The sequence below is a fragment of the Epinephelus fuscoguttatus genome, linkage group LG18, assembly GCF_011397635.1.
Source record: "Epinephelus fuscoguttatus linkage group LG18, E.fuscoguttatus.final_Chr_v1".
Classification (NCBI taxonomy): Eukaryota; Metazoa; Chordata; class Actinopteri; order Perciformes; family Serranidae; genus Epinephelus; species Epinephelus fuscoguttatus.
Window position 1 is genome coordinate 17239608 of NC_064769.1, and position 27937 is coordinate 17267544.

The 27937-nt window shown below is 41.4% G+C and overlaps 1 protein-coding gene across 7 annotated transcripts in view; it reads right to left on the reverse strand.

Moving 5' to 3' along the window:
- Window positions 1–3580: 3580 nt before the first annotated feature.
- rgs3a (regulator of G protein signaling 3a) overlaps window positions 3581–27937 on the reverse strand; it is a 194823-nt gene continuing 170466 nt past the window's right edge. For 5 of the 7 annotated variants that reach the window (XM_049604582.1, XM_049604583.1, XM_049604586.1 and 2 more), the window contains 5 exons: window positions 22025–22095; window positions 8313–8414; window positions 7040–7101; window positions 5881–6047; window positions 3581–5720 (listed from right to left, as the gene is read on the reverse strand). In XM_049604582.1, the coding sequence (XP_049460539.1) occupies window positions 5520–5720; window positions 5881–6047; window positions 7040–7101; window positions 8313–8414; window positions 22025–22095 (603 nt within the window). In that variant the 3' untranslated portion in view covers window positions 3581–5519. Of the gene's footprint in view, window positions 5721–5880; window positions 6048–7039; window positions 7102–8312; window positions 8415–13639; window positions 13805–13992; window positions 14176–22024; window positions 22096–27937 lie in introns of those variants that run through there. The other 2 variants (XM_049604588.1, XM_049604589.1) reach the window with 2 other exon arrangements.

Below are 27937 nucleotides of genomic sequence, written 5' to 3' on the forward strand. Positions count from 1 at the left end.
GACCCTTTGCCAAAATCATGGGTGGTCCTAGACCCACGGGGTCCAGATTTTTCCTTAGTCATTAGTTCAAGGTCCACACAGTTTAATATAGTCAGGATCATTCTTGCGTTTGGCCATGTTGTCAAGCTAGTTTGCTGTCTCTGACATATAGCTGTCCGTTCTCTCACTCGTTTTACAGCAGGAATCGGCACTTCAAAATAAAAACTATGTGCCAGAAATTCAAAATACTTCAAAAAAAGTGTGGTTTTTTACAAACTTGACATGTTTGCAAGTCACTTGTGGTTCATTCAGAATGGACCCGCAACCCACTTTTGGACCACGATCCACCAGTTGGGAACCACTGTCCTAGACAGTTCAAGGCGAATCATCTTTGTAGCATATTAAAGTATTTTTCTGCTCCAGATTTTGAAATGTTTTCTAAAAGTTTTACCACCTTAGCTGACACTGAAATGAACTGTTGAACATTTTAGAAATATGCTTATTTGCTTTCTTTGAGAAGATCAATACCACTGTCATATCTGTAAGCTAAATGTGAAGCTAAACCAGCAGGTGATTAGCTTAGCTTAGCTTAGCTTAGCTTAGCATGAAGACTGGAAACAGGGGGAAACAGTTAGCCTGGTTTTGTCCAGAGTTCAAGAGCAAAACAGCACCTATAACACTCACTAATAACACTTTATACTATTTGAATAATCTGTTTTATAGGGAGTCACTAGCCGCAACTACTTCTTGGCTAGGCAGTGTAGCCTACACCTTCTCTTCAAGTCTTTATGCTTAGCTAAAGCTAGCTTCATACGTAACGGACAGATATGTGAGTAATCTTCTCATCTAATACCAAGCATCACAGCAAGAAAGCAAATAAGCTTATTTCCCAAAATGACAAATTAATACTTAAAGTTTCTAGTCCATAGCACGTGAAGTGATATTTTTATGATCTGTGACTTTAGTTTTTATTTTTAATGACATGGCAAGGGTACTGTGAGTGCTGCTGAGCTGACAAAGCAATAAAGATAAAAAGGATTGGAAGTTTATTTCCCTGTAGCCTGGCAAACAAGACACGGGTATCTCTATAATGTTACACAACATTAAAAAAGTGCTGTAAATAAAAATAGTAACACTGCATATCCTGGTGACAAATTTTAACGTGACAAGAAAGTCAGATAAGAGACTGTCACAGTGGAGAAAACACTGACGGCCATATTTGGTATAGCAGGACACAAGATATCTGAGCAGGAAATGCGGGCTGGCGGGTTCGGGACTCACGTGACAGCTGAATTTAAAAACAATGACAGGCACTATAATGTGGTTTACACAGATGACAGAGAGGAAGGAAACTTGAACAAAGGGATTTGGTAAAGGAATCCAGCTCAAGAGCAGGACCTCCATTGTATGGCATTAAGGATGAGCATGAAAAAATACAAGCGTGGGTTCTGAAGACAAAGAGACAGTCAACAGGGAGCGAGACGGAGAGGAAACAGGCCGGGATAGGCGATAGAAAAGGTTGATGACAATTCCTTTTGGGGAAAAAGAAGCTGTGTCTGTCAAAACAGATGGCAGCTGGTAAAGAGGATTAGACGCTGTTACTACTGTTTCCAACACCACTTCAGACTTATCAACCCCCGAAAACACAGACAAACACACACCACACACACACAGACAACTGTTTCCCCTCATCCCAACCCAACAACCCGGCCAACACTCGACCCTGTGTCACTGTGTCACTGCGTCACCATCTCAACACTACTCCGAGTCCCAACGATTTTGGAGTGTTGAGAAAGTATGAAAACACAATCATCTTTTTCAGGCTGCATGGGAGCTAATTTTGGCAACCATTTCTCTGATAAGTGGGATCTGGAAACAGACACTACTCAGATAAAGTGTGATGGGACAAGAAACAGAAGCTTGCAGACGATCAGACATGTTGGAAACAAGCCAACAGCCCTGTTATTTGTGAGTAAAACTAAAAGGAAGCACAAATTGTTTACATGCTAAGCCCCAAATGTCTCTAAGATAACTATAACTAAACTATAACTATATTCATCTGACTAATCTTGTTTTCGTTGTCAGGTCTATTTTTAGTGTCGTTGCCATGCTCCAATTGGTGAGTATGATGTTATCATTACCAACAGGGACGATGGCTGAAAATACAAAAATTAGATCCAAGTTATTGTACCTTGGAAACCAGAATCTTTATGTAATGTGGTTTTTAGTGTTCAGTTACTCAAAGAAGTAGTTTGATATTTTGGGAAATAAGCTTATTTGTTTTCTTGCCGAGAGTTAGGAGTTCGGTACAAAGCTAGCAGACGATTAGCTTCACATAATGACTGAAAGCAGAAGGAAACAGCTAGCCTGGCTCTGTCCAAGGTTTTACAAGGTGCGGCCTGCCAGCACCTCCAAAGCTCAGTAGTTAACATGTGACATCTTTGTGTAGTCTGTACAAAAACTACAGTGTAAAAGCATCAGGTTGTGGTTTTATTGGAGTCTTATCACCTTGAAGTCAAAGACCTGGCACAAAACGGGCCAGTTTTTGTAGTAAATACACAAACAAAATGTTAACATAAAAAGTAAGTCCCTCTCAATCATCCCTAATGACCCACTAGAAGTACATGGCAATCTATCTGTCTGCAAAGACCCTGCCCTTTGCCTGTATTTTCTTCTTATTTTGCTGTGTTCCAGACTATCTGGGTGTGTGGCCCCTGACCAATAACTTTACAAAAGACTAATAAAAAGTTAGTGACCATAGAGTAGCAGCAGACATTCCAAGAGGAAGGTAGATAATTGTGGACATAGTGCTGAAGAAATACAAATCACAAGGACACCAACTGGACTAGGCTTGCTCCAAATCAAGAGTGAATCTGGGTTTGGCCTTCGCTTTCACTCGCAAGCACTGAAGGAGAGGATGACGAATGACGTAGAGTTGACCTGTTTTCTGTCAGACAGGTAGGTGCTGGCAGTAGTTTAGTATTGTTTTTTTCCATTATGACCAATGCAACTTTCCTAAAATAGCAGTTTGCAGTGTACACAAACAGTGTGAGGAGGGGCCATGTTTGATTGTTGTGTTTGCAAACACAACTGTGGCTGCTAGCAGTGGATTTATATTTAGTTCGCACTCATGAGTTCTTTTCATCTCTCTGCAAGACAGTCAACAAGCACAACTGCCGAAATATCAAACTATTCCTTTAAGCCAGTGGTTCCCAACTGGTGGGTCGCAGCCCAAAAGTGGGTCACGTATCCATTCTCATTGACTGTAAGTGACTTGCAAATGTGTCGTTTGTATAAAACACACTTCATTTTGAGGTACAGTGAATTTCCAGGACAGAGCTTTAATTTTGAAGTGCTGTCTCTTGCTGTAGAGTGACTGACTAAGGGAGAATTACTTGACAGATGCAGAAAACTAGCTTGATAACATGGCCAAAGGTAAGTATGACGCTGAATATATTAAACAGTGTGGACCTTGAACTAATGACTAAGGAGAAATCTGGACTCCGTGGCTGCACCAGCTGCTTGAATGCACATTGGTCTTGGCATATGAGCAAATGCACATCATAGGAAAAAAATCCAGAGACAACAGATTTTACTTCATCAGTTGGTTGGTTTATTTATCATTAGCAATGACACCAAATGTACTCTACTGTTTTCACTTGCTATCATAGGAGATGCATTTTGAATTGTAAACAGTGAAAATGATAAAATGCATTTCAGAAAACTCCTTACAAGCAGTGTATGACCAGGGAAAAGAGCAGATTGTACCTGCTCTTGCTCACCTACGTTTTTTTTCTTTTTTAACAATACATGTCATCTTATAGTTTTGAGTCTCTCATATTTACATAGATACAGCTGGGTCCCACATTCACCAGCAGAGACCTATGGGTTTTTTGTTTGTTTTTAATGTGTTATCACATAGTTTTCTTAAAGAATTATATTTACAACCATAATGCACCCCAGCTGCCTGCTGCCGGGGGTTAACACACAGTTAGAATCACTTGCTTAAAATTCATTAAACTACTTATGGTTCTTGAAAGTTTACGTTGTAAGTCAACCTTATAGCTCTACGTTTTGTTTTTTCTCTTAACAAATAAAGTTAATACAGAGCTCAAGCCGTTCGTCTTCCCCATAAAAATTCAAAATTATCCAAATAAATGAACAAAACCAAACATAATAATAAAATAAAATTAAAAAAAAAAAAAATATTGCACTTAAAGTTCAGGACAGCATTGGACCTGTTTGGTGGTTAAGAGGAAAGTGAGAGCTTTTAGCTGAGTGCTTTAGAGGAGGTGAAGGTATCTGTAGAAGCATCCAGCGAGTTAATCTAAATAAATAACAACATGAAGCAACTGTTTTTCCTCCGACTACGACATGAGCAACTTCTTGTGTATCGCTCAGTGGAGCTAGGGAGTGCAGGTTGGAACCCTAAAGCATATAAAAACAGTGAGTGTGTAGAAAAACAGAAAAGAAACCAAGCTGGAACCTGTCATGGCAATGTCCTGAGAATGCTTCCTCGATTAGTCCAGAATGAGCTACAACGTTAAAGGAAATGTCGTTTGGCTGCACGGAACATTTTTTACTTCTTCAGTTTTCATTCCTCGTTGTAAACAGTCTTTGGAGACAGGAAGCAAGTCGTCTTTTTCTTCCATTACTGGCTTTGAATGTGACTTTAAATGTCTTTTAATGTGAGAGTGACACACGTCTGTGTTTCATCACAACTCCAGTCCATCCGTTATTTATATGTGTTGTGTTCTTTGCCCGTCGCTGTCTCCGTCTTTGTCCCTGTTGAACTCTTCCCACAGTCTTGGGATGAACTGAATGAGGTGGAAGCTGTTTATAGAAGCTTTTAGAGGGTGTAGGTGTTTAACAGAGATGTGCATGAAACAGAGCCAACGCTAGCTTTCATTCAGACATCTTTTTTTCCCCTTCCGTCATACAGATTGGAGGCTGATAAAAAAAGAAAATACACAAAGAAAAAGGACTTTGTGTCGTACCGACAGCTTTGAAGTGGCTTCACAGAGAACATGGTGGAGGAAAGGAGGGGATTTAAAAAGGAAATTAAGGGGAAAAAAAGTGACAAAACAGTACCGGACTGTCTTCATGTCTGCAGGGTTTTCTGACCAACCCCTCCTTTTCTCCAGTACAACTGGACGAAAACTTAAAAACACGACCAAAAGACTGACACCACAACTAAAGAGAGACAGTGATCAGACAAGCGTCCAGCTCCCGCTCCAGCCCTCACTCATGGGCTTTTTAGTAACATCCATTCATGCATTCACCAGTCCATTCACTCATCCATCCACCTGGTAACTGTGTAAACTACATTCCTTTGCAGTGCCATAGCTTTGCCGCGTCTTCTCACACCATAACAACAAAAACACAACATAGTGGACAGGATGACATACACAAAAAAATGTAAAAAATAAAAAGGCAAACAAAGACCCTCACATCCCACCCACCCACTTTTTTTCAAGTCTGCCCCTTTTTTGTTCTTTCGTCATCGTCTTTCTCTTCTCCTTAGATCTTTTTCTTGTCTCTTATGACGAAGATGAAGTCGGAGTGGAGCTGGGCTTTTTTTGGTTGATTAAGTCCACGTAGAGTTCTGAGCGCAGGAAGCGGGGGTATGAGTCCTTCTCCATCAGCCCGTATATCCGCCTCTGCGCTAGGTCAAAGCAAGAGCGTGTCACATTCTGCAGGTTGTCCTTAGTGTGATCTCTGGTGTACGAATCCAGATTTACCTGCAGAAGAAAAGAGCAAAACACAAGGGAAGTGTAAAATCAAGCTGTTATTTTAAAGAAATAACAGCAGGGAAAATGCATGTGTTCTATTTTTTGCAGGAGGCTGTTTTGGTGCCATTTTTTCCCAGCTTCCGTATGTGTTGCGTGCACTCTCACTCACCTCTTTACACGACTGGATAGCGATGTATTCTGCAAAGATTTTCTTGGCTTTTGAGGCCATCTTGGACTGCGACTTGATCTTCTTGTATTCCTCACATGCTAGCCAGAATTCCAGATTCTCCTCGCTAAACTCTGTGCGCAGGAAAGCTCTGAACGCTGCCAGACCATCTGAGGGAAAGCAGAGAGCAGGGGGAGAATAAACAACAGGAGAGTTGACTGGAGTGCCATGGCAACCTCACAGCTGAAGCGCTTCTTGGAGTTTCAGCTCCTAAAATAGCTCCTGTGACGGCCTTTTGAGTCATGTGGTTGGAATAAAGTGAGACACGAAAAAGCCCTGCACATGTTCAGGTCCTCAACATCCTTTAAGTGACATCATCCACCCTTGAGGATGACATCCATGCATTCCCCTCTACCCATGCTGTGAATGAACAAAGAGGTGACTGTTTTAGTGTTGCGGGGGAAAGGACTAATTGTGGCACTTTGGGCTTTTTAAGTTTCAGTCCAGTTAATGATTTGAGGAAGAAGGCATCTAGAAGAAAGAATAGCAGGAAGCCATGTCCACCCACTTCTCCCGTCTGCACCTTTCCGTTCCCATGAATCACCCACGCTGATAAGCAGTGCCGATGCAGGCGGTCAACTCTTAGCTCATTCTGGTAAGCAGGAGTGAGGTAAGAGGTGGAAGAAAGGAAATAATAAGGGGGGGAAATAAAGAGGCCAACAGAGATGAATAGGTACCAGATGTGGTGTTGGCTTTGTATCAGGTTTAAAAAAAGGACTGGGACTGAACTGTGGAAGATGTATTGTGGAAACCAGAAATAGCAACACACTTGCATTTTGCCTGATTTCAGTCTCCCTTCTTCTCTCTGTGTAACACATGGACTCTGTCCGTCGGGATTAGAGAAACTTGCTGCAAGCTGCCCGTTCACTGCGGCAGTGTGTGTGTGTAATCCATATATCAGTACATGCATATTTCCTGTGCTCACCACCCTCCCCCAATACCTCATGAAAGCACTGTACATCTATATTCACCCACTTTCTAAAACAACATTGCACTAAAATATATTGCACAAATGAAAACAAAAAGACAGATGACTGCCTTGTGTGTAAAGGAGAGAGACAAAAGAGAAAAACAATAAATTAAGGAATTAAAAGTTGCTTACATTTGTGTGTCAGCAGCTTGTCAAGTGAGTCCCCCCATTTCAGTGCTTCCTCCGGGGTGGGCCTGCAGATGAAAGCAGAGCGATTCTTTAACAAGCCCATCTCAGCCAGATTTCTCATTGTGTGACCCATCCGCGGAACTTGTCTGTGCTTGGATAGATGAGTGGAAACGTGGAAGTGGATAATTCCTTTCCGTTGCTTCCTTCCACTTTAGTCTGTGTCTACTGATCTTCCCCTCTCATGCGGTTTTGCTTTGAGAAAACCAACAACGCTGTGAGCCATGAGTCTATCTGCTTTACCCTGGTGGGGGTAGGCTTTTATATTCCCTCTCAATGCAACTTAGAAGGCGGGAGGGGAGGGGCTCCAGCCGGCCAATGGGGATGTGTTGACAGGTTTAGAGACCTCCTCCCCCCACCAGTGTCTGTCTGCCCCCTGCTGCCTCTCATCCTTTCTGTACACTGCTGTAAAGCATGCCTCTTTACAGAGCTCAGCTTACACTCACTGTAATCCACATCTGAGGCCTCATTAGACACAGTAAGGAAAAAGTTGCTATGTTATTTCAGGTACATTTTAATCAAATTGAACATTTTTCTGTGCCTTGTGGTGATGGATTTTAGTTTGAGCACACATGCTGACATCTATTCTCTATCACATCAACAAAAAATAAAGTATTTTCTTCCAAAATTTGCTATTTTGTCTCACCTTTAGAACATGCTTGTACAAATATTGCATTTCTGTGTTGAAGCAGCTGCTTGGCAAAGTGCACTGCCATGTTCGTGTTGTTATAATATATGAACAATGATAATACAATAATATAAAGTATTGATTTTTTAATGTAATTTAATAGAGGACATTGATAGTGGTTGTTTGGGACCAAATGGTTTTCAAGTAAAGACTAAAAAGTTGCTCATCTTAAATATGTTTACATTGTGTTAGCTTCCTGTGAAATCTAATGCAATCGCCAAAATAAGGGCATGGAAACAATATGAGCCTTAGTTGATATCTGATATTTCACATATATGAAATATATTTGATTTGGTGATTCATTCTACATATTAAAAAAATCCAAACAATCCCTCCTCCTGACATGACACAGTTACACGTTCATTCTCTCATTCATTTTATTGATGCCACACATTACGAGCACACTCCCATCACAGCTACTGCCCACATGTCTGCCTTCCAAGGCCAGGTCATTGCCAGTTGTGGCAAGACCCGGAACATAGTCTCACACACACCCACACATGCCCATGCTGTCAGGAAGTGGCCACTTACTTGACTGACTTCATAGATTTGTCTAACTTGCTGGCTGGGTTGCTTCCTGGGGATTCATTCCTCCTCCGCAGGAAAGCCAGCCGATTCTTCATGTCTTTGGCCCTGGGTGAGAGGAAGATAGGGAGGAGGAAGAGGGACAGAGTTGGCAAGAGAGGGAAGGGTGAAAGATTTATGAATACAGAGGGAGGTGAAGGAAAGGGGGCAGGACAAGGAGGAAAATGGGAGTAAGGATGAAAGGAGTGATAAAGTGGATAGAGGAGGTGGACAAAAAGAGACATGGGAAGAAAGTGTGTTAAGTCCAAGTCCAAAGTCCGGAGTTCAAACAATCCAAGGCATGGGAGTCACCATGTTCTTCAGCATTGTAAATCCACAAGAAATCAAACCCACAAAAGCCAGAAAAGGTGAAAAAAGATGTTGTGTTGTTTACATTTTAGTCTTCAGCCAGGTATGCTGGTTTGGTGGGACAGAACTTTTCCAAAAGGCGGATGTCAAGCTCCCTATCCTCGGATTGTGTCAGCGTCGCGCTTGTCAATCTAATATCTCTAACAGTCTTTCCTGTAGATGTGTCCCTGGCAGGTTCCTCGGCAGGGACTGAGCGAATGTGGCAGAGAAGGAGGAGAGAGACTCAATCCTCACTCCTCTGTTTCATCACGCCATTCTCCATGTGCCTAGAGGGGTTGCTGAGAGGGAGCTGACCCAGGGCCGAGGCAACAGGGCACAGTGACCTCCTAACTCCTCTGCTGCAGCACCCGAAATCCTCCTGACCGCCCACCTCACCTGTGTCACCTTCCTCAAACCATCTCCCACAAACACACAGTGCCGCGCTGCACATGCGCCACCTTAAATCTCACACAAGGTGATACACCAACCCCTCGGTTCCCATGGGCCCATTCAGAATCCTGCGCATTCCCATAATCCCATGGTAGGTGTCCTGGCTTTTCCCGACCTGGAGCACGTGCTGCCTCATTGGGATGTGACCTCACTCAACACCCATTTCCTGAGTCCCTGCTTTTGATTTCCACTGTGGATTGGCTGGCCTGCTAATAATGCAGTGCAGCAGTGTGGGCTCGCTGGCCCTAATCACTGCAAGCTGTGCCACTGCCAACCCACAGCCCCCAGGAGAGCATGTACACCCCAAATTAAGAAACAAGGCTTCCAGTTTTAGACACTTATCATTCAAACGTGCACACACAGAGGGGGTGGAAGAACACACAACCGCAGATTAGCACAAACACTGTACATGATTATGCTCAAATGGGGATGAAAGAACGACCACACAAGCGTTTCAAAGAGGCCCCCCCCCCCCCCCCCGCCGCACCTGTGCCAACTCATGCCCACTTCACTGGTGCTTTCATGCCAGTCACAGGTGTTGGAAAACTCCCAGCCTCCACCAGTGTGTGCATGTGTGTATGAGAGAAGGGAAGTGGGAGAGAGATAATTTATGCATGCGTAAATGCACGGTGGTCACACAGGGCGGCTGCCGAACTGAACAGAGAACACAGTCAGCTGTCTGGTGTGAGTTTTTCCAACTGCCGCAGGAAAGGAAAGGTAGAAACATGCCCATATACACATGATACAACATGACTGCATGAGCTGTTGGGAGCGGCAGCTGAATAGCTCCTTTAAAATCAGGATGAGTGTGACTTTGTGAGTATATTGATTCCTGTGTGTTTGGGTTTGGGGGGTTCAGCTGGGGCAGATCACTTCAGCCGAGAGTCACAAGAGGCCTTTTTTGAAAGCGTTAGTGAGTTTTGGGAGAGTAAAAGTGATTATGAAAATGAATGTACTACACATGTAATGCTGTGCATCTAGAAATAGCGATGTGTGTTTTTTTTCTCTCAGGCAAGGTAAGGGAAATAATAAAAAGCGATCGAAGGACACTCAAAGGACAAATTTCATAATGAATTCCACATCTAATCCGAAGGAATACCTAAACGTCCGCACAGCATCGCTGGTGGAGGGATGACTCATCCATTGATTGCAATAACGTATGTGTTCTGTACGAAGCCAGCTTAAACCAGATGCTGAGGGCCTCTCTTTCATTGGAAACAACAGGGTGCTCTAACGCAGTATCCCTGTAAATCGCTCACACTTCCCAGCCTGAAGGACATTATTACCCAAATAAAAAACTCTCTTGCTGTTAAATAAACTCATAACATCAGAGCAAGATTCATTAGATTGTGCTATTTTTAGGTTGCACTCAAGGCAATTAGGTCTTGAGCTGTGCATGTGTTTGTTAAAAAGAGCCTCTGTCTTTCCAGTGCATGTGAGGACGAGTATTTTATAAGGGCTGGAAAATATTTTGATGGCCTGACGAAAGACGCTTTATTATTTATGTCTGGTTTTATACAAGCTGAGCCCACAGGGGTATGGTGTGACAATGAAGTCATAGCAACAGTCACTTTAAGGAAAATGTATGTTTCTATTCTGCCACCATGTGGGTGTTAATGGAAATTGCAAACACAAACAGTTGACATTTTCCGCCCTCTTGTTACGCAGGCTGCTTGCGAGGCATTCCTCTACTTCCAATAGCTGGTGTCAGCCCTGAAAACAACTCCAGCTTACATCATGCAGTGATTTATCTTGCCACTTATTTTCATAAACTCAAATGCAGCGCTGACACTGTTACTGAAAACAAGTGATACATATTGCATATTGTGTAGCTGCCTCATTTAATAAACCCCTGTGCACTGGCAACACTGAGTAGCACTTTTTTCAGAAAGCCTGCATGCTAGGAAGTATGTCATCAGGATCTGGTTTAATGCCAAGTGGGTTTTTACATACAAGGAATTTGCTTTGGAGTATTAGTGCATAACATAAACGCAGTAAAATGAAATTAATAGTAAAAGCCACTAAAATCAAGGGACATAAGTATAGAAGAAAACTCCATTAAAGTAGAAAATAATAATGAAAATACATGTACAATATATCTGAATAAAAATGAGAGAGCTGTGCAGGTTTCTGAAGTGGCAGTTTCTTCCAGCAACTGAACTGATAAAGCCATAAATGAAACCGCCTGTGTGTTTATTAGCTCAATGGGTGTCAACAGCAACTCTAACTTGAAGGGGAGCCACATAATACTCCTCCCTCAAAGTAGGCAGGCACATTCTTTATCCTTTGAAAGGAGTCAATTATGTTGAGCCTGTGACCTCCAGACATAGAGCTTTGCATTGTTACAACACCAGACATTTGCAACATTAGCTACCTAAGTACAAACAAAGTGGAGAAAACCATTTACATGTAGAGTAAAACCCCCTTGGGTGAAACTCTAAACCCTTAACCCAGACTAAAAATGGCAGGAAAATGGGTGTGATACAGGCAGCCACACAGAGGAAGTACTCATACCAACCAAACCACAAACCACACTTAAAGATATTTATGTACGTGTTTTCTTAATTATCACAGATGGGAAGTAGTTTTGTACTTGAGTCTATTTCTACAGCAATGTCATTTAAAAATACTCCAGGATGTTGCGATGTCTCGATGGCAACAATTACAGCAAATTCAACCAATACCCTTGAATTCTGGGCAACCTTTTCACCAATCACTGCAGCTTTACTTCCTGCAAATTTGACCAATCATAGCAGTAGTCCACATAACATCACCAAACTCACTTCCTGGTTGTAAAAATGCAGACATATGTGACACAAATGTTTCACATTTACCAACTGCAAAAGACCTGCAGAGCAATTCCCTGATGTTCTGCATGAAAGTGGAGGTAAGTTGTGGTATTACACAAACAAAAATCTTTAATTGACAAACACTTTTCTACTGCACCTGGATAATGTCTGAAATGCATTGACAACAGGTCAGAGAAATCACCACGACAGAGGCTGCTCTATTGCAAGTGTTGAAAGAATCAAGGTGAATCAGGTTAAATATGTAGACAACAAACAACAAACTCATCAGAGTTGCAATTTCACTGCAAAAACAAATAAGAACAATGGCAAAAATGCCTGAAAACATTGCAACATGCATTGCAATTTCTTAGCAAAGCTGCTGTGAAATCAGGCAACAATCCCCAAAAAAGCCATGGAAATCCTGGAGGGACTGGACACTGATCTTGTAGTCTGAACTTTATCTACCCAGTGTACTCTGAAACTCTTTGTGTGCTAATGGCACTTCTCACAGTTGAGTACCTCTGTATTTAAAGTTGATGTTGTACTGTATCTGCTAATAACTTCCCAGCACTAACACCATTAGCAATGCACTCCATTTGATTTATTACAAACAACGACCCCTACACTTAACATAATCTGCTAAAAGACTGACACGTGCTCTTTAGAGATTATCAAATTAGGATGATCTTTGATCCGACACGCTGCCACCCAGAAATGTATGCTCTACTGCCCCACAGGCACGTTAAATACATCATGTCCATGTTCGCAGCACTGGCATAATGTGTACAAACACTTGAGTGTCTGCTTGTTTCTGTGCAAGAGAGAGTGCCTTTTTGTGCTTGAGTGAGGGAACCAGAGGTCTTTAGCTCCGCAATTATCTGCAGGTTTCCGTACTCTTTATTCCCTCTTTGCTTGGCTCACATTAGACGCACTAATAGCACCCCGCTGGCTATTCCTGGTGTTCTGAAAAGTAGGCTGCACTCCCAGGGAAAGGCTCTGGGAGCACATGGGCGAGAGCTGCAGACAGACATACTGCAGATCACAATGTACCACACAAGCACAAGCTAAATCCACTGCCCCACTTCATCCCACTTTTGTTGTTTGCCACACGAGGCTTTGTTTCCCACAATGACAGGAGACCTTTGTGAAGCCTGACCTGTGAGATCTGGGGTGCAACGGACCGAAATACAGATGGTGAGAGTGGCGGCCCAAGGTTCAAGTGTGTTTTCATTCCCTCTGCTGCTTTGTATTTGCAGAAGGCTGTGTGCGCCTGTGAAGTGAATACAGCACATGACACACAAATAACACTGTGCAAGTGTGTGAGGCTGTTGGTGCATCTGTGTCTGTGTGAGTATAATGGGTCAAGGGTTGTGTCAGCATGTCTGTAACTGCTTAAATAACATTTATTCTACTTGGACCTGGTCTAAAAAGATATGAGAACAAACTGTGTCTGTCCAGTACTTTGTTCAAACAAACATAAAGGCCCAGAGATACAATGTCTCCAAGAACATTAAGTAACACAATAACAAAGAGGAAGCAAATCTATGAAGTGCCTCATAACAAAGACAAAGTCACTCTGCCATATTCCTAGAAGAACAATGAAAAAGGGAATTGTCCTAAATTTGGTCCATAAATATAACACTATCTCATTCACAGTCTCCCTCAATCAAGACCAAAAAAAAGAGCTCTATTTCTGAGCAAACTCACCTTGCTAGCCACAAAGACCACATGAGCAATCCTATTCCTGAAATCCAGGCTGCGTATAATAAGAAAAAGGGGCAGCCTCAAGTTAGAACTTAAAGCTGCTTCCTCCAAAATAGTTTGAGTGCTTCAGCCTCTCGGGGGTTTCTTCTCCCTCACTGCGACTGTCAAATGAGATCCATGTAGAGGTCAGATAGCTTCCTACCAGCTTGAGAGAACCGATTCCTGCGGGACGCAAAGCAGCCCCCACCCACGCTTTCCTTACCCTCCCTCCTCATGTTTCTAATTCTTGATAACCAAAGTACAGATGAACCGATACACACACACACACGCACACACATTTACTGCCTTGCTCTTACCTTTCCAGGTACTTCTCCGAGAAATCGACCATAGTGTGAAACATGGGTGCCAGCCTGTACACAGGTTCACTTGATGTGTGTGGAAAAAAGACTGCATGTAAGCGTGTGTCAGGAGTGCCGGTGCTCAGGGCCCAGGGGTTTGTTTGACAATCACATTCCTCTAACCCCTGAGAGGATGTGGTGGTGCTTTATATAGTCCAGGGGGTCTGGGGAAGGCGGACCTTGGGCTCACCCAATCACCACGCAGTGTTTAGAGAGGACAGATTCCTTCCACTGGGGCCTGGACGGGTTTTTAGCTTTATGGGTTAGTAAGCGGAGATGACATTTGCCTTTTTACAAAAGAAGTGACTTGACTACTGTAATGCTCTGTTCATCCGTCCCAGACGGCAAGCAGTGGTAAAGCTTTGTGCTAAATCTGCTGCCAGGCTGTAAGAAAGACTTAACACACAACAAAATTCATATTGTCTCTTGCTGGATGCTTGACAGAATTTAACCGGTTAGTTGTAAGATGACTGCAGGTTTAGTTTCTAGCTGTGTCTTTGATTATTCAACACTTATATGTCAAAGTCAAGCGGCAACCTCTGCAGCTTGAGACTGAAGCCATCACAGAAGTGCCAAAAACTGCAGTTCCTTGAATGGCCACTTGAGGCTGGCACCAGAAGCCAGTCGATCCCCACAGAACTTTGTGTTAAAGTGCCCAACTTTAAAGCAGAAAAAACATGTTCACAGCCTGGTGCAAAAAACGTTTTAGGTCCCTATAACTCAGCCGTTTACATTTTATTTAAGGCTTGCATTTTGGCATAATTAACAGCTTGGCTGCTTTGGCTGACAGGTTGTCTGCCAATAGTGTCCTCTGCTTATCTGCCAGATTAACCCCTTGCTCCTCCACAGTGCCAGCCTCTCGCCCAAACATGGCTACTTCTAGGTCCAAAAAAACCAAGATGGCAACGGTTGAAGTGCCGAACTCAAGGCTACAGAGCCCTTAAAAGTGTAATGAAACACTCTGTGGAGACTGTAAGAACTGTAATTTTGTAGCTGGGATTCTCCAACAAGTTTCCAAACACATTAGAGATAGTACATGGTGAAGACAACATTCAGGAAGTTTAATAAAGACATCTTCTCCTTTTCCACAACAAAAATCTAGCAAAGCCATTTCCACTGCTAACAGCGACTGCAGCTTTCTAGGCATGATGGTGATTCAGGTGAAACAATTGTGTAAGTTAACTGGATGTAACTGCAGTTCTATACGTATGTGCGTAGCTCACCGACCTCTATGTAAACAGCTATCGTGGGAAAGTTAAAGGGGAACTCTTGCGAAGTATTACTGCATTTTTGTATAAAACCTTTTGCATTTCCTGATGCAGCCACACCAGGTCTGATAGACTGCCTCAAGATGTCAGTTGAGGCAACGTTATCTGATCTGGGGCTGAAGACTACAAGTTTTTTGGTGTGTGGAGGATACCAGACCTCTGTAACTTGCTCCTTATCTCTGCTTGAAGCCTGTTGCTCGAGGCTACATTAACCACTGCTAACATAACACACCCGAAACTATAACTGAACTGTTGGTGGTCAGTTTGCTTTGTAGGTAATGCAAGCGTTAGGTTTTAACAAGAAAAAACAATGCTTAGAAAGAGAGAAGAAAGAGACCAATATTGTTGTTGGGATTAAATGCTAAGTGGGGGGAGCACTCTTTTAAAACACTGTGTTGCTTGATCACGTACAATTAATCAGTCAGTAATTGCAGTGGTGCTATCAACATCTGAAATCTGATGCTTAAATAAAAATCTACACCTGAGACGGCAGGACTCAGGTTGGCTTCTTGTATCAATTATAAATTCAGCTTACGTCAAAAGCAACTTCTGTTTTGCTCTTAAAGGAATTCAACACTCATCCAAGAGGCTTCATCACCTCCATGGGGCGTCCTCACTTTGAGGTCCAATTGTTTTTTTCTCAGTCTTTTGTTATATACTTTTTACAGGGCAATGAAACATTTCAGTTTCGGGAAGTCTAGTTAATGGTGATTTAGCATCTGTACTCTGATCTTTCATTCAAATACCATATTAATTATATTGTGAAGAAAATGAAGCTTGGTATGGGTATTTTTTGCAGCTCCAGATATAACTTTTTACTGACTGTTAAAAGAAGCTTGAAAAAGAAACTCTTAATGTGCTTGGAGAGAGGGTATATGTAAAAAGAAGCTTGCATTACAACTCATTTTACCAATACTAGATTATGCTGATGTTGTTTATCAGGCTGCATCCAAAACTGTCCTTCCTCCACTTAGTATAGTTTATAATAGACTATGCAGATTTGATCTTTTTACAACTCATCATTGTATAATGCATGAAACTCTTAATTTGCCCTTGAAATAAGATGACAGCAACATTGGCTGTAGCTTATTTTCAAATAAATACATTTCAATCGCTGTTTAAAGGATTCCATTAATGGTACTTTTCTCCTCTAATCATCAATTAAGACACTCCACACAGTTTTTTTTTTGTTCCTGCAGTCTCTACACCAAAAACTACGAGAGCCTTTATGTTTACAGCTCCCTCTGATTGAAATAATATACCTATAAATATAAGCTTGGTAAATTCTGTTTTACAACTTGATGATTTAATGCTATCAGTGACATTAACACTTTTCAATAACCTTTGACTGATCCACTTCATGCTGAGTCTGATCTCTTGATTTTGTATTAATTTCTTTAGTTGTTTATTTTTTGTCTATTTGGTCAGTTTTGTTTTGTTTAATTATCCTGTTATTTTGGTTTTTTTCTGTAAAATGTTTTGTCTAATTAAGCTTTATATATATGGTACGTCTCGAGGAGTTATTTCGAAGAAAGAATTTTCAACTTCTAGATGTCTATATATATGTATATATAACCTGGATGACCGAGACTCCTCTCAGACATAATAGCTTTAAGTGGTTCACATAATGTCACCACTTATTGTACAACAAGGTCAGTCCACATCATGTCTAACTACATAAATAACATTCACACAAACACACAAAAGGAGTCTTACATGCACCTTGGCAGCAAAACCAGGTGATATCAATTAATCGCCTGCCACTGTTACTAGAGATGCCACAGAATCAGTACTGTGCTATAAAAAAAACTCTGCATATACAAATATACATGCATATACACACAGTATGTGAAGTACAACCATGCATACGTCCAACACAGAAACACAAACACACAGATGGCAATATTGGGTTTCTTGCACAAATCTTCACAGGCACTCAGCGTTTTGCTTCGTTCTTCTCTAATTTCCATTTCTAATCACTGAGGTATTTGTATCCCAAGCTTGTCAGTATGTACATAAAATAAAAACTTATATTCATCTGTCAGCAAGCTCACGCTTCTGCACATACAGTATTTCTCTGGTGGAGCAGTTGATGTGCTCTAGGGTTTATGGCTTCATTGTTACTGGCTTGAAACAACCGGATGGGGAAAAAAGGAGCACAGCTGTGCAGAGATGCATGGCTTGTAGAAGTGGAACACCTGGACTGAGAAAAAAACAAAAGGAGATAATGTAAGGGGGAGAGGCAAGGATAACGTGGACAATTTCAGGAAAACAGTTGTGCTGGATCCAGAAAATTACACATAGGAAGTAAAGTGTGCTAAAAGCGGAGAAGGAAAAGGTGTCTGAAGTAGGAAAAAATAAATAAATAAAGGTTGGAAGAGTACAGCGGGAAAAAAACTAGAGCACGAGAGCAGGAAGTCTTAAGAAGTCGATGACCACGGAGGCCATGTGCTTGGAGAGAGGGTATATGTAATGTGCTTTAACATGTGACTACCATTTCAACCTCTAAGTGAAAATACAATCAATTCTCCTCATCCATAGATGTGTATGTTGTGTATTTAGATCAGTTTCATTCAATCTTCCTCACCTTACTAATAATGAAAATGATTATCACGATTAAGGGAGGAAGAAAAGTGTTTACAGTGACACTAAAACTGCTGTCAGACTGAGACCACCCCACAAAAGTTGTCAAACGCTCCAGGCTACACACAATGTACACACAGGAGGGAAGAGGAGAGGACAGGAAATCAAATCTTCATCTCCAAAAAATCACATGACCAAAGGTCGAAGTACCTTCTTTTAGATATAAGTTGCTGCATCCCAGTGTGATCTGACCATGTCAGACTCTTTTGGCCATGGGCTCTCTGTGTATGTTCTATATCAGTCTCCAACATCTGGAGGAAATAATTTAATTTCCTTCATGCTTGGCCATATAGAAAGCCTGAGATTTCTATCTATAGCAGCAACATATTGCCTTGTATTCCTCTGAGCTACACAGACAGATATTGTATAGAGAGTATGTTTATTGATGTGAGTTAATATAATTTAGTAGATTATTGCCCCCGAGGTTGTTTGACAGTGTGGCATAATAAAAAAATTGCCTGAAAATGGGTCAAAAACTTCAAGATGAAAAAGTCTTCATAAGCGACAAGAGGCTCGTGACATTGAGGATTTAATGGAAACAAGGGCTGTAAACACTGGAGACAAAAGGCAAGTGTGCAAACATGTAGAGCGCTCAGAGAGCTTTGTGACTTATCGTTGTGATATTGACTACTGATGACAGAGAAGGGTCGCATTCAATGACAGGAAGTCATTTTGTCTACAGCGGAGAAAACCTTTTCCTTCATGCAGCTTTCATCAGTGTCACAACTCTGCAGTGCAGATGCCTCTTAAATTGCAAAAAACACAGGTGAACCCATTTAAGGTAGCAGTGCACCTGGAGAGGCAATCAGATACAATACAGCCTGTCAACAAGGAGCTGGAACAAGGTTCACTATAATGATGTGTTAAGAGTCTACCAGACTCACTAATACATAACATTTCTCATATTTGGTAAAATCTCTCTTATAAATAGTAGAGTTATATTCATTTTTACGACCAATTTTACAATAACTAAAATTGACGGAAAAAAACATGAGGCAACATCAGTTACTTAGGGTTAGGGTCAATTTAACCCAAATGTTAATTGTACCTTCATACATGACTTTGTTGGCCATGACAGCAACGAGGGTAGAACAAAACTGCAAATACCTGGCAACTTTGTGTTTCTCACGCAGTACATTTAGATGACATTAGAGAAAAAAAGATTTATTGTGTCAGTCTAACTAAAATTGGACTTTGAAATACATGTTAACATGTTAGTCTGCGGAACAGCTGGATGACACTGGATTCAAAAGGACACCCGAGCAAATCCATGTTGGGTGGAAGCACCTAAAACAGGCCTACTACAATGCTAGGAAAAACAGTCAAACAACTGGCCACAAATGAGTTTCAGGTCCAATACTTAACAAGCTGAATGGGGGCATATCGCCCCCTGTTGTAGCAGCCAGACATACTTCAGTCAATAAATCAATTTCTCTCCCATACTTCTATACTGGGACAAGACCAGTAGTCCAATTAATGGCCTAGTCAAGCTACAACCGTAGTCAAGATTCTCAGTCATCCAGGTCATGGTAATCATAAGTGCTATATCGTGAGCAAATGGACTTGCTTGCGTTTCTTTCTTTTGCCTCTCAAGAAGCTTCTTAAGTTCTGGAACTGCTACTTGAAGCTTCTTGGTTGAGGGGCAAAATGTCCTCAAGAAACGCAAGCAAGTTTGGTCACTTATGATATAGCACTTATGATTAACTGTAGTCGAGTTACAACTGTGCATGTAAATGTACTGTACTCACTGATTTGATTCCCACTGTGCTGGGTTTGAACAACATTTTGCTTAGAATACATTGAGCCTCGTATGCATTGCCTTTCACCAGTTTCAATCATGCTGTGAAATCTTGGTCAAATAGCCAGTTTCCATTGAATTTGCCCTACTCCACTACTTTTAGGGAACAGTGACAGCTAGCTAGAAGACAGTGGATCCTCTGCTCTGAGTATACCAGCTGAAAACAAAATATGAGTGTTGTTGGTTTGGCTATCCTGATCTGCATGACATTAATGTGAGAGGCATTAGTTTTTTTTAATATATGTTACCAATTATTTTAAGTTTTACAACGCAACGTCAGGAAAAAAAAACAAAACCAATTCATACAATCCTACTTTTGAAAGACTGATTGAAGACATTTTAAAACCTATTAGGGCCTTATTTTTAGATGAATGAATCCAATGCCTTTTAAGACTTTTTAGAGATCTGTGGGAAGCCTATATATGGGTATTAATGCAGGTGAAGAAGTGGTACTGTCTACATTGGGATATAAAAAAGGGAAAGACAGAGTAGATTACCCTATAAAATTTATTTAGATATATCGTAAATGTCGTTTACCATGTCAGAATTAAAGAATAAATGTATCTGAGGAGTGAAAATAAATGTATTGTTGTTTGCGTCACACTAGTCTGGACCTTTCAAATGATTTACTGTATTCAAAAATTGCAGGTTTTCATTTAATCACAGTTTTACTTGTTTGAAAAACAAAAAGAATCCTCCGCATGACAGAAAGGTGTGTAACATCAGATGAGCTACCATCATGATTGATGTTTGTTTACCTACTGTTACTAAGAAAAATCACTGTTTGCTATCTATGACCTATTTTAACAAATGCTGTTGAGCTGAATGTGTGGCCATGACTCAGATTGCCAGGTAAACATTACACAGAGTCATTGCACGTTCTATTATATGTATCGACTCTTTAGTTAAATAGGACCAAATCACTTCATGGAACAGCTATGAGAAGTAATGACTAATTGATTTGGAAATACACTTTAATTTGTTCCTGCAAACTGACTAAAACAATCACACATTTTAGACTTTAAATGAAAAGGATGGAGAGAACACATTTTGTAAAGCTAGAAATCAGTGCTGCTTTCTGTGTTATTAATGGAAATAAAGCTGGAGCTGTTTGCAGCAGCTGACAAAAAGGCAACATACCCTGGACTCTGGGAAAAAAAGGCTGTGGAATCTTAATCACTTAATCTGCTGGTTAACTAAACAACATAAAACTGCAGCTTGTGCAGAAGAATGGGCAGCTATCAGGCCCAAGGACGGCCGCTGAGAGTGGTTGTATTGTCCTTATGGCGTGAAATGTGCTTTCATCTTGATGAACAGGAGCGTGAATAAGGCTCATTGAACAGCTGATGAATCGCTGAGGCGTCGACGCGCCCATCTGACACACACCCAAACAAACACTCTTCGCTCTTAACACACATACCTTGCATCTCACACCGCTGAGAATGTGAGACACACATATGGTACCACGCTCCTCAGGAGCACACACATCATTTACCACCTAATTAAGCAGATGATGATCAGTGTTGGATGATTAGTTTTCACAGTCACCTTAAGCCTAAACCATGCGTTTTCTTTTGCAGCTCTATGAGCATGTGCAGCTATAGCACAGACAGGCACAGTGGTCAAAATATTCATGTGAAACGTAAATCTGATTCGTAATCCTCCTAAATTGATACAAGTAAATTACCCAAAATAGAAAGGAAAGGACAAGGTTTTAAGTGTAGCTATGGTGGTGTAGATACATCCTGACTTTCAGGCCACCAATCCAATCACACCTATACTAACACATTGTGAGAACAAGTCCTGACGTCTCACTTAAACCCCCCTGTGCTGAGCCAGTCCACTGATATTTACCATTAACTTGGACATAAGATGCAAAGACATGCTTTTAAAATAATGGATGCTAATGCAGGGTGTGAAATTCTTAACCCTTTTCCTGGATACACATGGTAATTGAATTAGAAAAGGCTGATGACTGAAAACAAAAGTGGTGAATGCTACCAGGACTATCAGAGTGTGATCTATTGTGTTGCTTCTCTCGCACTCCATTATCTTTTTTCTCACACATTATCTTTTTATTCTAAGCCTGAGAGTCAAAGCATTGTTTTCCTAAATAATGGTTTAGTAATGATAAATGATAAAATCCAAATTAAGAGGAAAAAAACCTTCTCGTTAACACTGAAAATAAACACAGAAAGGGAAACACACACACACACACACACACACACACACACACACACACACACACACACACACACACCAGATTGATTTGAGTACTTACAGGTTCTTGGATTTCTTTCTCTTTGTTCCTTCCGGGCCGACCTCACAGCTACAGGGGGATCCAGAACTCAGCTGAGGGGAGATGAAGGAGAGCACACACTGCATCATCCAACCTCCGCACAGAAAGAGGGCCCTGTGGCCTCATGCAGAAGCTAGCTTCACCTAGCTCCAACAGGCAATGACAAATAAAGTTGGCTACTAAGCTAGTGAGTCCTCTGTGTGTCCAGTTAGGCTAGGCTGAGACTAGTCCAGCTGGTAACACACAAAGCCAGCCACCAGAGTGATTAATCCATAGCAGCAGTCCGCAGGGTAAATCCCACAAGCTCTCAGAGGTGTGTGTCTGTATCTTGGAGAATGAAACAGTCTGACTGTGTGTATGCAGCAGATGGTATTTGTAAACAGGGTATAACAAAGTAAGGAAACTCTGTGAGAGTGAGAGAGTGTGAAAGACTGCGGCTGTTGTTTCTGCTGGCCTCCAACTGTGCCCTAGGTTTGCAGTGTTGAGCCAAGACCCCCGGTTTCACGTTACACTTTCTGCCAGTCCCACCATTTTGATTGGTTAAGAAAAGAAGGGAAGTTGCTGCAGGGTGGGGAAGGGGTCAATCTCCACTAATCTGATGGCCTGGAGCTGCCCCATTGTATGTGTGTGTGAGTGTGTGTGTGTGTGGCTCTAAATAATGAGCCATTGTATTACAGGAACACACAGTCGAATCTGAGGATACTGGCCACAGCTGGTGACACATGGTGTTCTCTATCTCTGTGGGACCCAATTTGAGTTTTAACCTTCAGAGTGAGGACATTTTTGGCAAACTGAGATTGCTGGCTGGCCTTCGTTTTTTCAAGGTGCTGTTTTCACGGTTAAAGTGACATTTTACGCCCCCACCCCAGGCTTTAAAATTTCGGTATCAAATGACAAACCCCCCCAAATCCCAGCGTCTACCAGTTGTAACCCAACAAGCCACATTTACTTTCTACACACTTTTTTTTTCAGCCATAAACGCTGTTTACGATGACAACTGCCTGACTTCAAGCTGACTGCAGCTGTTGTTCTCCATCAGTGAGGAAGCTACAGACTTTTTACAGTCACCCTTCAAGCCCGGAGCCGGCGAGTGCTGAGTTAAAAGATAAGATTTTGTATGGCCTTTAAAGGAACAGCCTGACATTTTAGGCAATACTTTGTGTCTTGCCGAGAGTTAGACATACGAGAGTTAAGCAAGAAGATCGATACCACCTGTTTCCAATTGTTTCCAGCCTTCATGCTAAGCGATGCTAACTGTATCCTGGCTGTAGCTTCATATTCAAGGTACAGAAATGAGGATGGTATCAATCTAACTCTTGGCAATAAAGTGAGTAAGATTAAAATTTTGAGTACTGGTAAAGGCTAGTAGTGCACTGTAAAGCTGGGTTTACTCTCCTCAATTTAGTCCATGTTTACGGAATGAAGAAGGAGCAGCCGGAAATGCGTAGCAGGAAATACGCTGCCTACAAGCTGACCAATCAAAGTTGTTGCGGTCTGCATAGACGCGACGTGTACTTACAATTCTACATTGATGTGAAGCCTATGTCGATTCAACGCATAAGTATAAATTCCACATTATGCGTCTGTGTTGAATCTACGGCATACCTATGGCAAAGGCTACGATATAGAGAATGCACCTATGCCCTGATTTATGTTTTTGTAAACTGAAAACCATTTCCCTTTGTAAAAGTGAAGCTTTTATTTACTTAAAGTCTTGTATGTCATTTATCCCAGCTTATTATAAGAAGAGGAAAAGTCCATTAGCCGCTAGTTAAATTTAAACAATACAATGCCATAGGCTTATATGTTGTATATGTGGGCAAAATGTGTCTAATATAAGACAATTATTTTGCCCATGAACCTTGTGAGTTATAATGGAACCAAATTTTGTTTTGTTAAATGTTGTAGCCATTGTTCCCAGCTTCATATGAGTAAGAAAAAACCTGCTAGCGGCAGGCTAATTTATGCAGTGTAAAAATGTCATAGGCTCATGCTAATAACGTTCGCATGTTGTATATGTGTCTACCAAAAGACAATAGTTTGTCTGCGAGCCGTGTGTTATAGTGGAGTCTAGGAGTCTAATTTTGTACTTTTATTAAATGTTGCTGCTGTTATACTATGTTTTATGTGTTACTTGAATCAGTCACACTTCACTGCACTGAAACTCAAAACAGTGGCACAGAAACCCTACTGACCACTAGAGTTTTGGCAGTGTAATTGCAGAGCAGTGCAGACACACCGCTGCACAAGTATAAATACGATGGTGTAGGCCACTTGCACGAGCAACAGTGTAAGCTCTGTGTTGAGCCTAAATAAAACTGTAAATCAGTCTTGTTATGGTTAGAGGCTTAAAATACATCACATCACTGAGGGTCCTCACTCGTATAATACTATAAATATATGGATGTGTATTTATGTGTCCAATTGTACATGCATGCAGTAAAATAAAAATGTATGTGCACATAGTGTTTGTGAGGCTATTAGTTTATGTAAAAAATAATGGTTAGCCCCATGAGCAAACCTAGCCTGCATTATGTATACATCTATACTGAGCCACTCTACATAAATCAGCAGACCAAAGTAATATCCTGCCGTGCTTTTGCATTGTTCTTGCACCTGGTCAAATTGCTCTATGAGACATAAATTAAAAAAACATTAATTCTTTTGCTGTGAAATGATTCATCATGCCTTTATTGTAATTCAGTGTTTGTATTAAAGAAAGTATTAACCATGTTAATGACCCTGCTTTAGCCAGTGCCTTCTCAAATGATATGAAATTACATATCTTGATTATAGAAATACATTTTTTTTTATCCTCAGATTTCTGTCAGCAGCACAGCACTGAAACGCCTCATGTCAAGGTTGTAAATTAGATATTGTTCAATGCAAGGGGAATACAATGTGCTCCTTGACCTTGGTGCAGGTTCTGATAGTAATGATTGGAGCGTCCTTATTGAAATATTTAATGGTTGTGTGTATGTATGTGATAATGTGTTACCTACCTAGTAAATCCCTAGTGGTGATTGGATTTGTCTGCTCACAATCCTAGGTCACAATAAACCATCTCCTTGACACAACCTTCCCTTTTGAACTACTCCCTCCAACTGAGGCCGTACTGAAGCACTCAAAGCTTTCTGACTGAAGTCACAGTTGACTGTGAAAGGTGATTGAGTGTATGTTATGTAGGAGCCGTCTAAAAATACGTACAAGCTAAGAGCAGGAACGGAATATTTTTAGAGCCACTGTTTGATGGGTACAAAGACCTGTCGAACTGTATAATGTGTGTGTGTGTGCCTACTTGCATGACTTCAAAAAGACCTGGTATATGTTTGAAAGCTAATCTTGTATTCAGTGGTTAATACAAAATACTGTTATTTGGTGACAACTTTTGGTGCTTAAAGGTACTTACACAAAAGAAATGTTTGAAAAAAGACAGCGAGTGGTGTTGATATAATGACCAAACAGGTAAAGGCATTAAGTCAATCTTAAGTTCATCTCACTCTATACAAAACAGACATTTAAAACCTACCACCAGTTAAATCTACACTGCTATAACCAAAACCCATATGACATATTCTCACCCCCCAATATTTGATGTATATCCTCCAGCTGTATAAGTTACTAAATAATGTGTCCAAAACAGCTACGAACACAGGTCAAATCATCTTGCAGTGATTAGGCCATTGAGGGTCATGACACAAGACTTCAAAATCTAATCAGTAATCTCAGCAGGAACCGCACAACGGTCCCCATGGAGCCATCAGCAAAGTTTTTCCACTGAAACCACAGAAAACAATTGGAAAACGACACAGATTTTGACCTCCCAAGAAACACTTGTCCTGATGTAGCCCCCAGGACAGGATTATTCAGGGGTATCAGGAGAACAAATTATGTCGGCTTGTTGGGTCTGCCTTTGTTCGACTAGTTGCCTGCATGTAAGGACTGGATGTTCATTGACACTTAACTGCTATGTTCCAGCTGGTTGAGATCCACATAGATATACTCACAGTGAAATGTGTCTGCTCACGCTACAAGTGGCTAACTGGATACATTCTTGGAAAGTAAAGCGGATATACTGTTTGACTTAATCAACACACACCCACCACTGACCATATCTGCAGAGATATTAAAAGAACAATGTGGATGGCATCCAAGCAGAGGCAGTGAGAAAGCTGTGGCCAAACATAGATAAAACAGATTATTCTCTGAGACTAGAGGGACCTGTGAAAGGCACTGACATGACTGGATAGTCTGACTTGATTTCATACAAAATCAAAATGGCCTCGCAGCTCCCTTTTATTACCCAGTTGGGGTAAAGGCTCAGGAGAACATTGATTAAATTCTATATGAGAGGGGTCATTAACATTCAGTACCAGCCTTGAACAGTGTTGGGTCATATTTAACTTATTGCAGGGATGTATTTCTACAAGACTACCTAAATAACAAGAGCTTTTTTGACATGTTCTGCATTTAATTAATCAGGCTCCATGTGTAATAAATAAAGGTGTCTAATTTTGGTGCCAAACACTGTATAGCATTGTTTTACTGTACAGTTGAGTAGTTTTTGCTACAAGAGCTAAATCTTCAGTTCTATTCTCAGGTTTCTACGGGCCTGTTTACACCTTTTATTAACATGCATCTTAGGTAATCTGATTACATGTGGACAGCTCTAAGTCTGTCTGTTTACACCTGGCATTAGAATGCGTCTCCACATGCATCACGAGAGATGCAAATAAACATGTAGGCCTACATTATGTCATTCACCATTATTAGGAGACTACGGCTACCGGAGTGCCCACATGCAAATACAGTAGTGACAGTGCACTGCTAGCAGTTAGCATCACACGGCTAACATCACCTACGGTTTCTTCACAGATTTAATGACAGAGTCAAGCTGTTTTGGTATGAGTTTGTTGGACCCTTTAACAGGTGCTGCTGTGTTAGCTCATGCTAACCGGGCAGATGTTGATCTGACTCTTCTTTGGGAGGAAAACAGCCCTGGAGATTGTCCCTGAGTGCACCTGAGTAATGGCAGCAACTGAAAGTTTTCTTATCCAGCAAGGAGTTGGATAAGCAAGGACGTCAGCTGAGTAGGCGGCGGCCATATGCAGCCCAAATAACATTCAGAGATGGTCTAAACAATTGGATCTCCAGATGCATTGAGGACACATTTGGTGCATTCTCACCTATACTTTCAGCTGTCCACTTATGATCCAATCACCTAAGATGTGTATGTTAATACCAGGTGAAAACAGTGCCACAGTTTCTTCTCTCTCTGTGTTCTTTCTGGCAACCATTCCCCACCCGGGGCCCCACACACTAAAGAGATTAAGAGACACCGCACACACACTCAGACTGCTGGGCAGTAACCAGTGGAGTATAAAAAAGTCTGAGTTGTTTCTAAAAATAACCCTGGTGTGTGTTTCTGCGTGTTTGTGTGTGTGTGTGTGCATACTCATGTTTATAGACCCCTCACATGCCTAACTTAAGACAGAAGAAAACACAGAATCTGCCAAAGACCACACGACAATATAGCCCCCCGAGGCATGGGATGCAGATGTTGACACAACATTCAGGGTTGTGGGACGGCTGTGCAGATGCACAGATAAAGGTCTAAACTAGCTATGTGTGTGTTGTACACGTGTCTTTGTAGCCAATTCTATAGTCCACTGTACCTGTACATGCATGCACGTGTGAAGGCCACTATATGGGCAAACACGTTTCTGGCTATGCTAAAGTAAGCGCAAAACATTAATGAAAACATTTATAGACACATGTGCATGACATGGGAACATGTCTGTTTAGCCAAACTCAAGGGAGATTGGTGTGTGTGTGATGTTGGGAGAGAAGTTCGGAACACCAATGGGCTGCTAGTCCCTGATAGGACAGGGTATA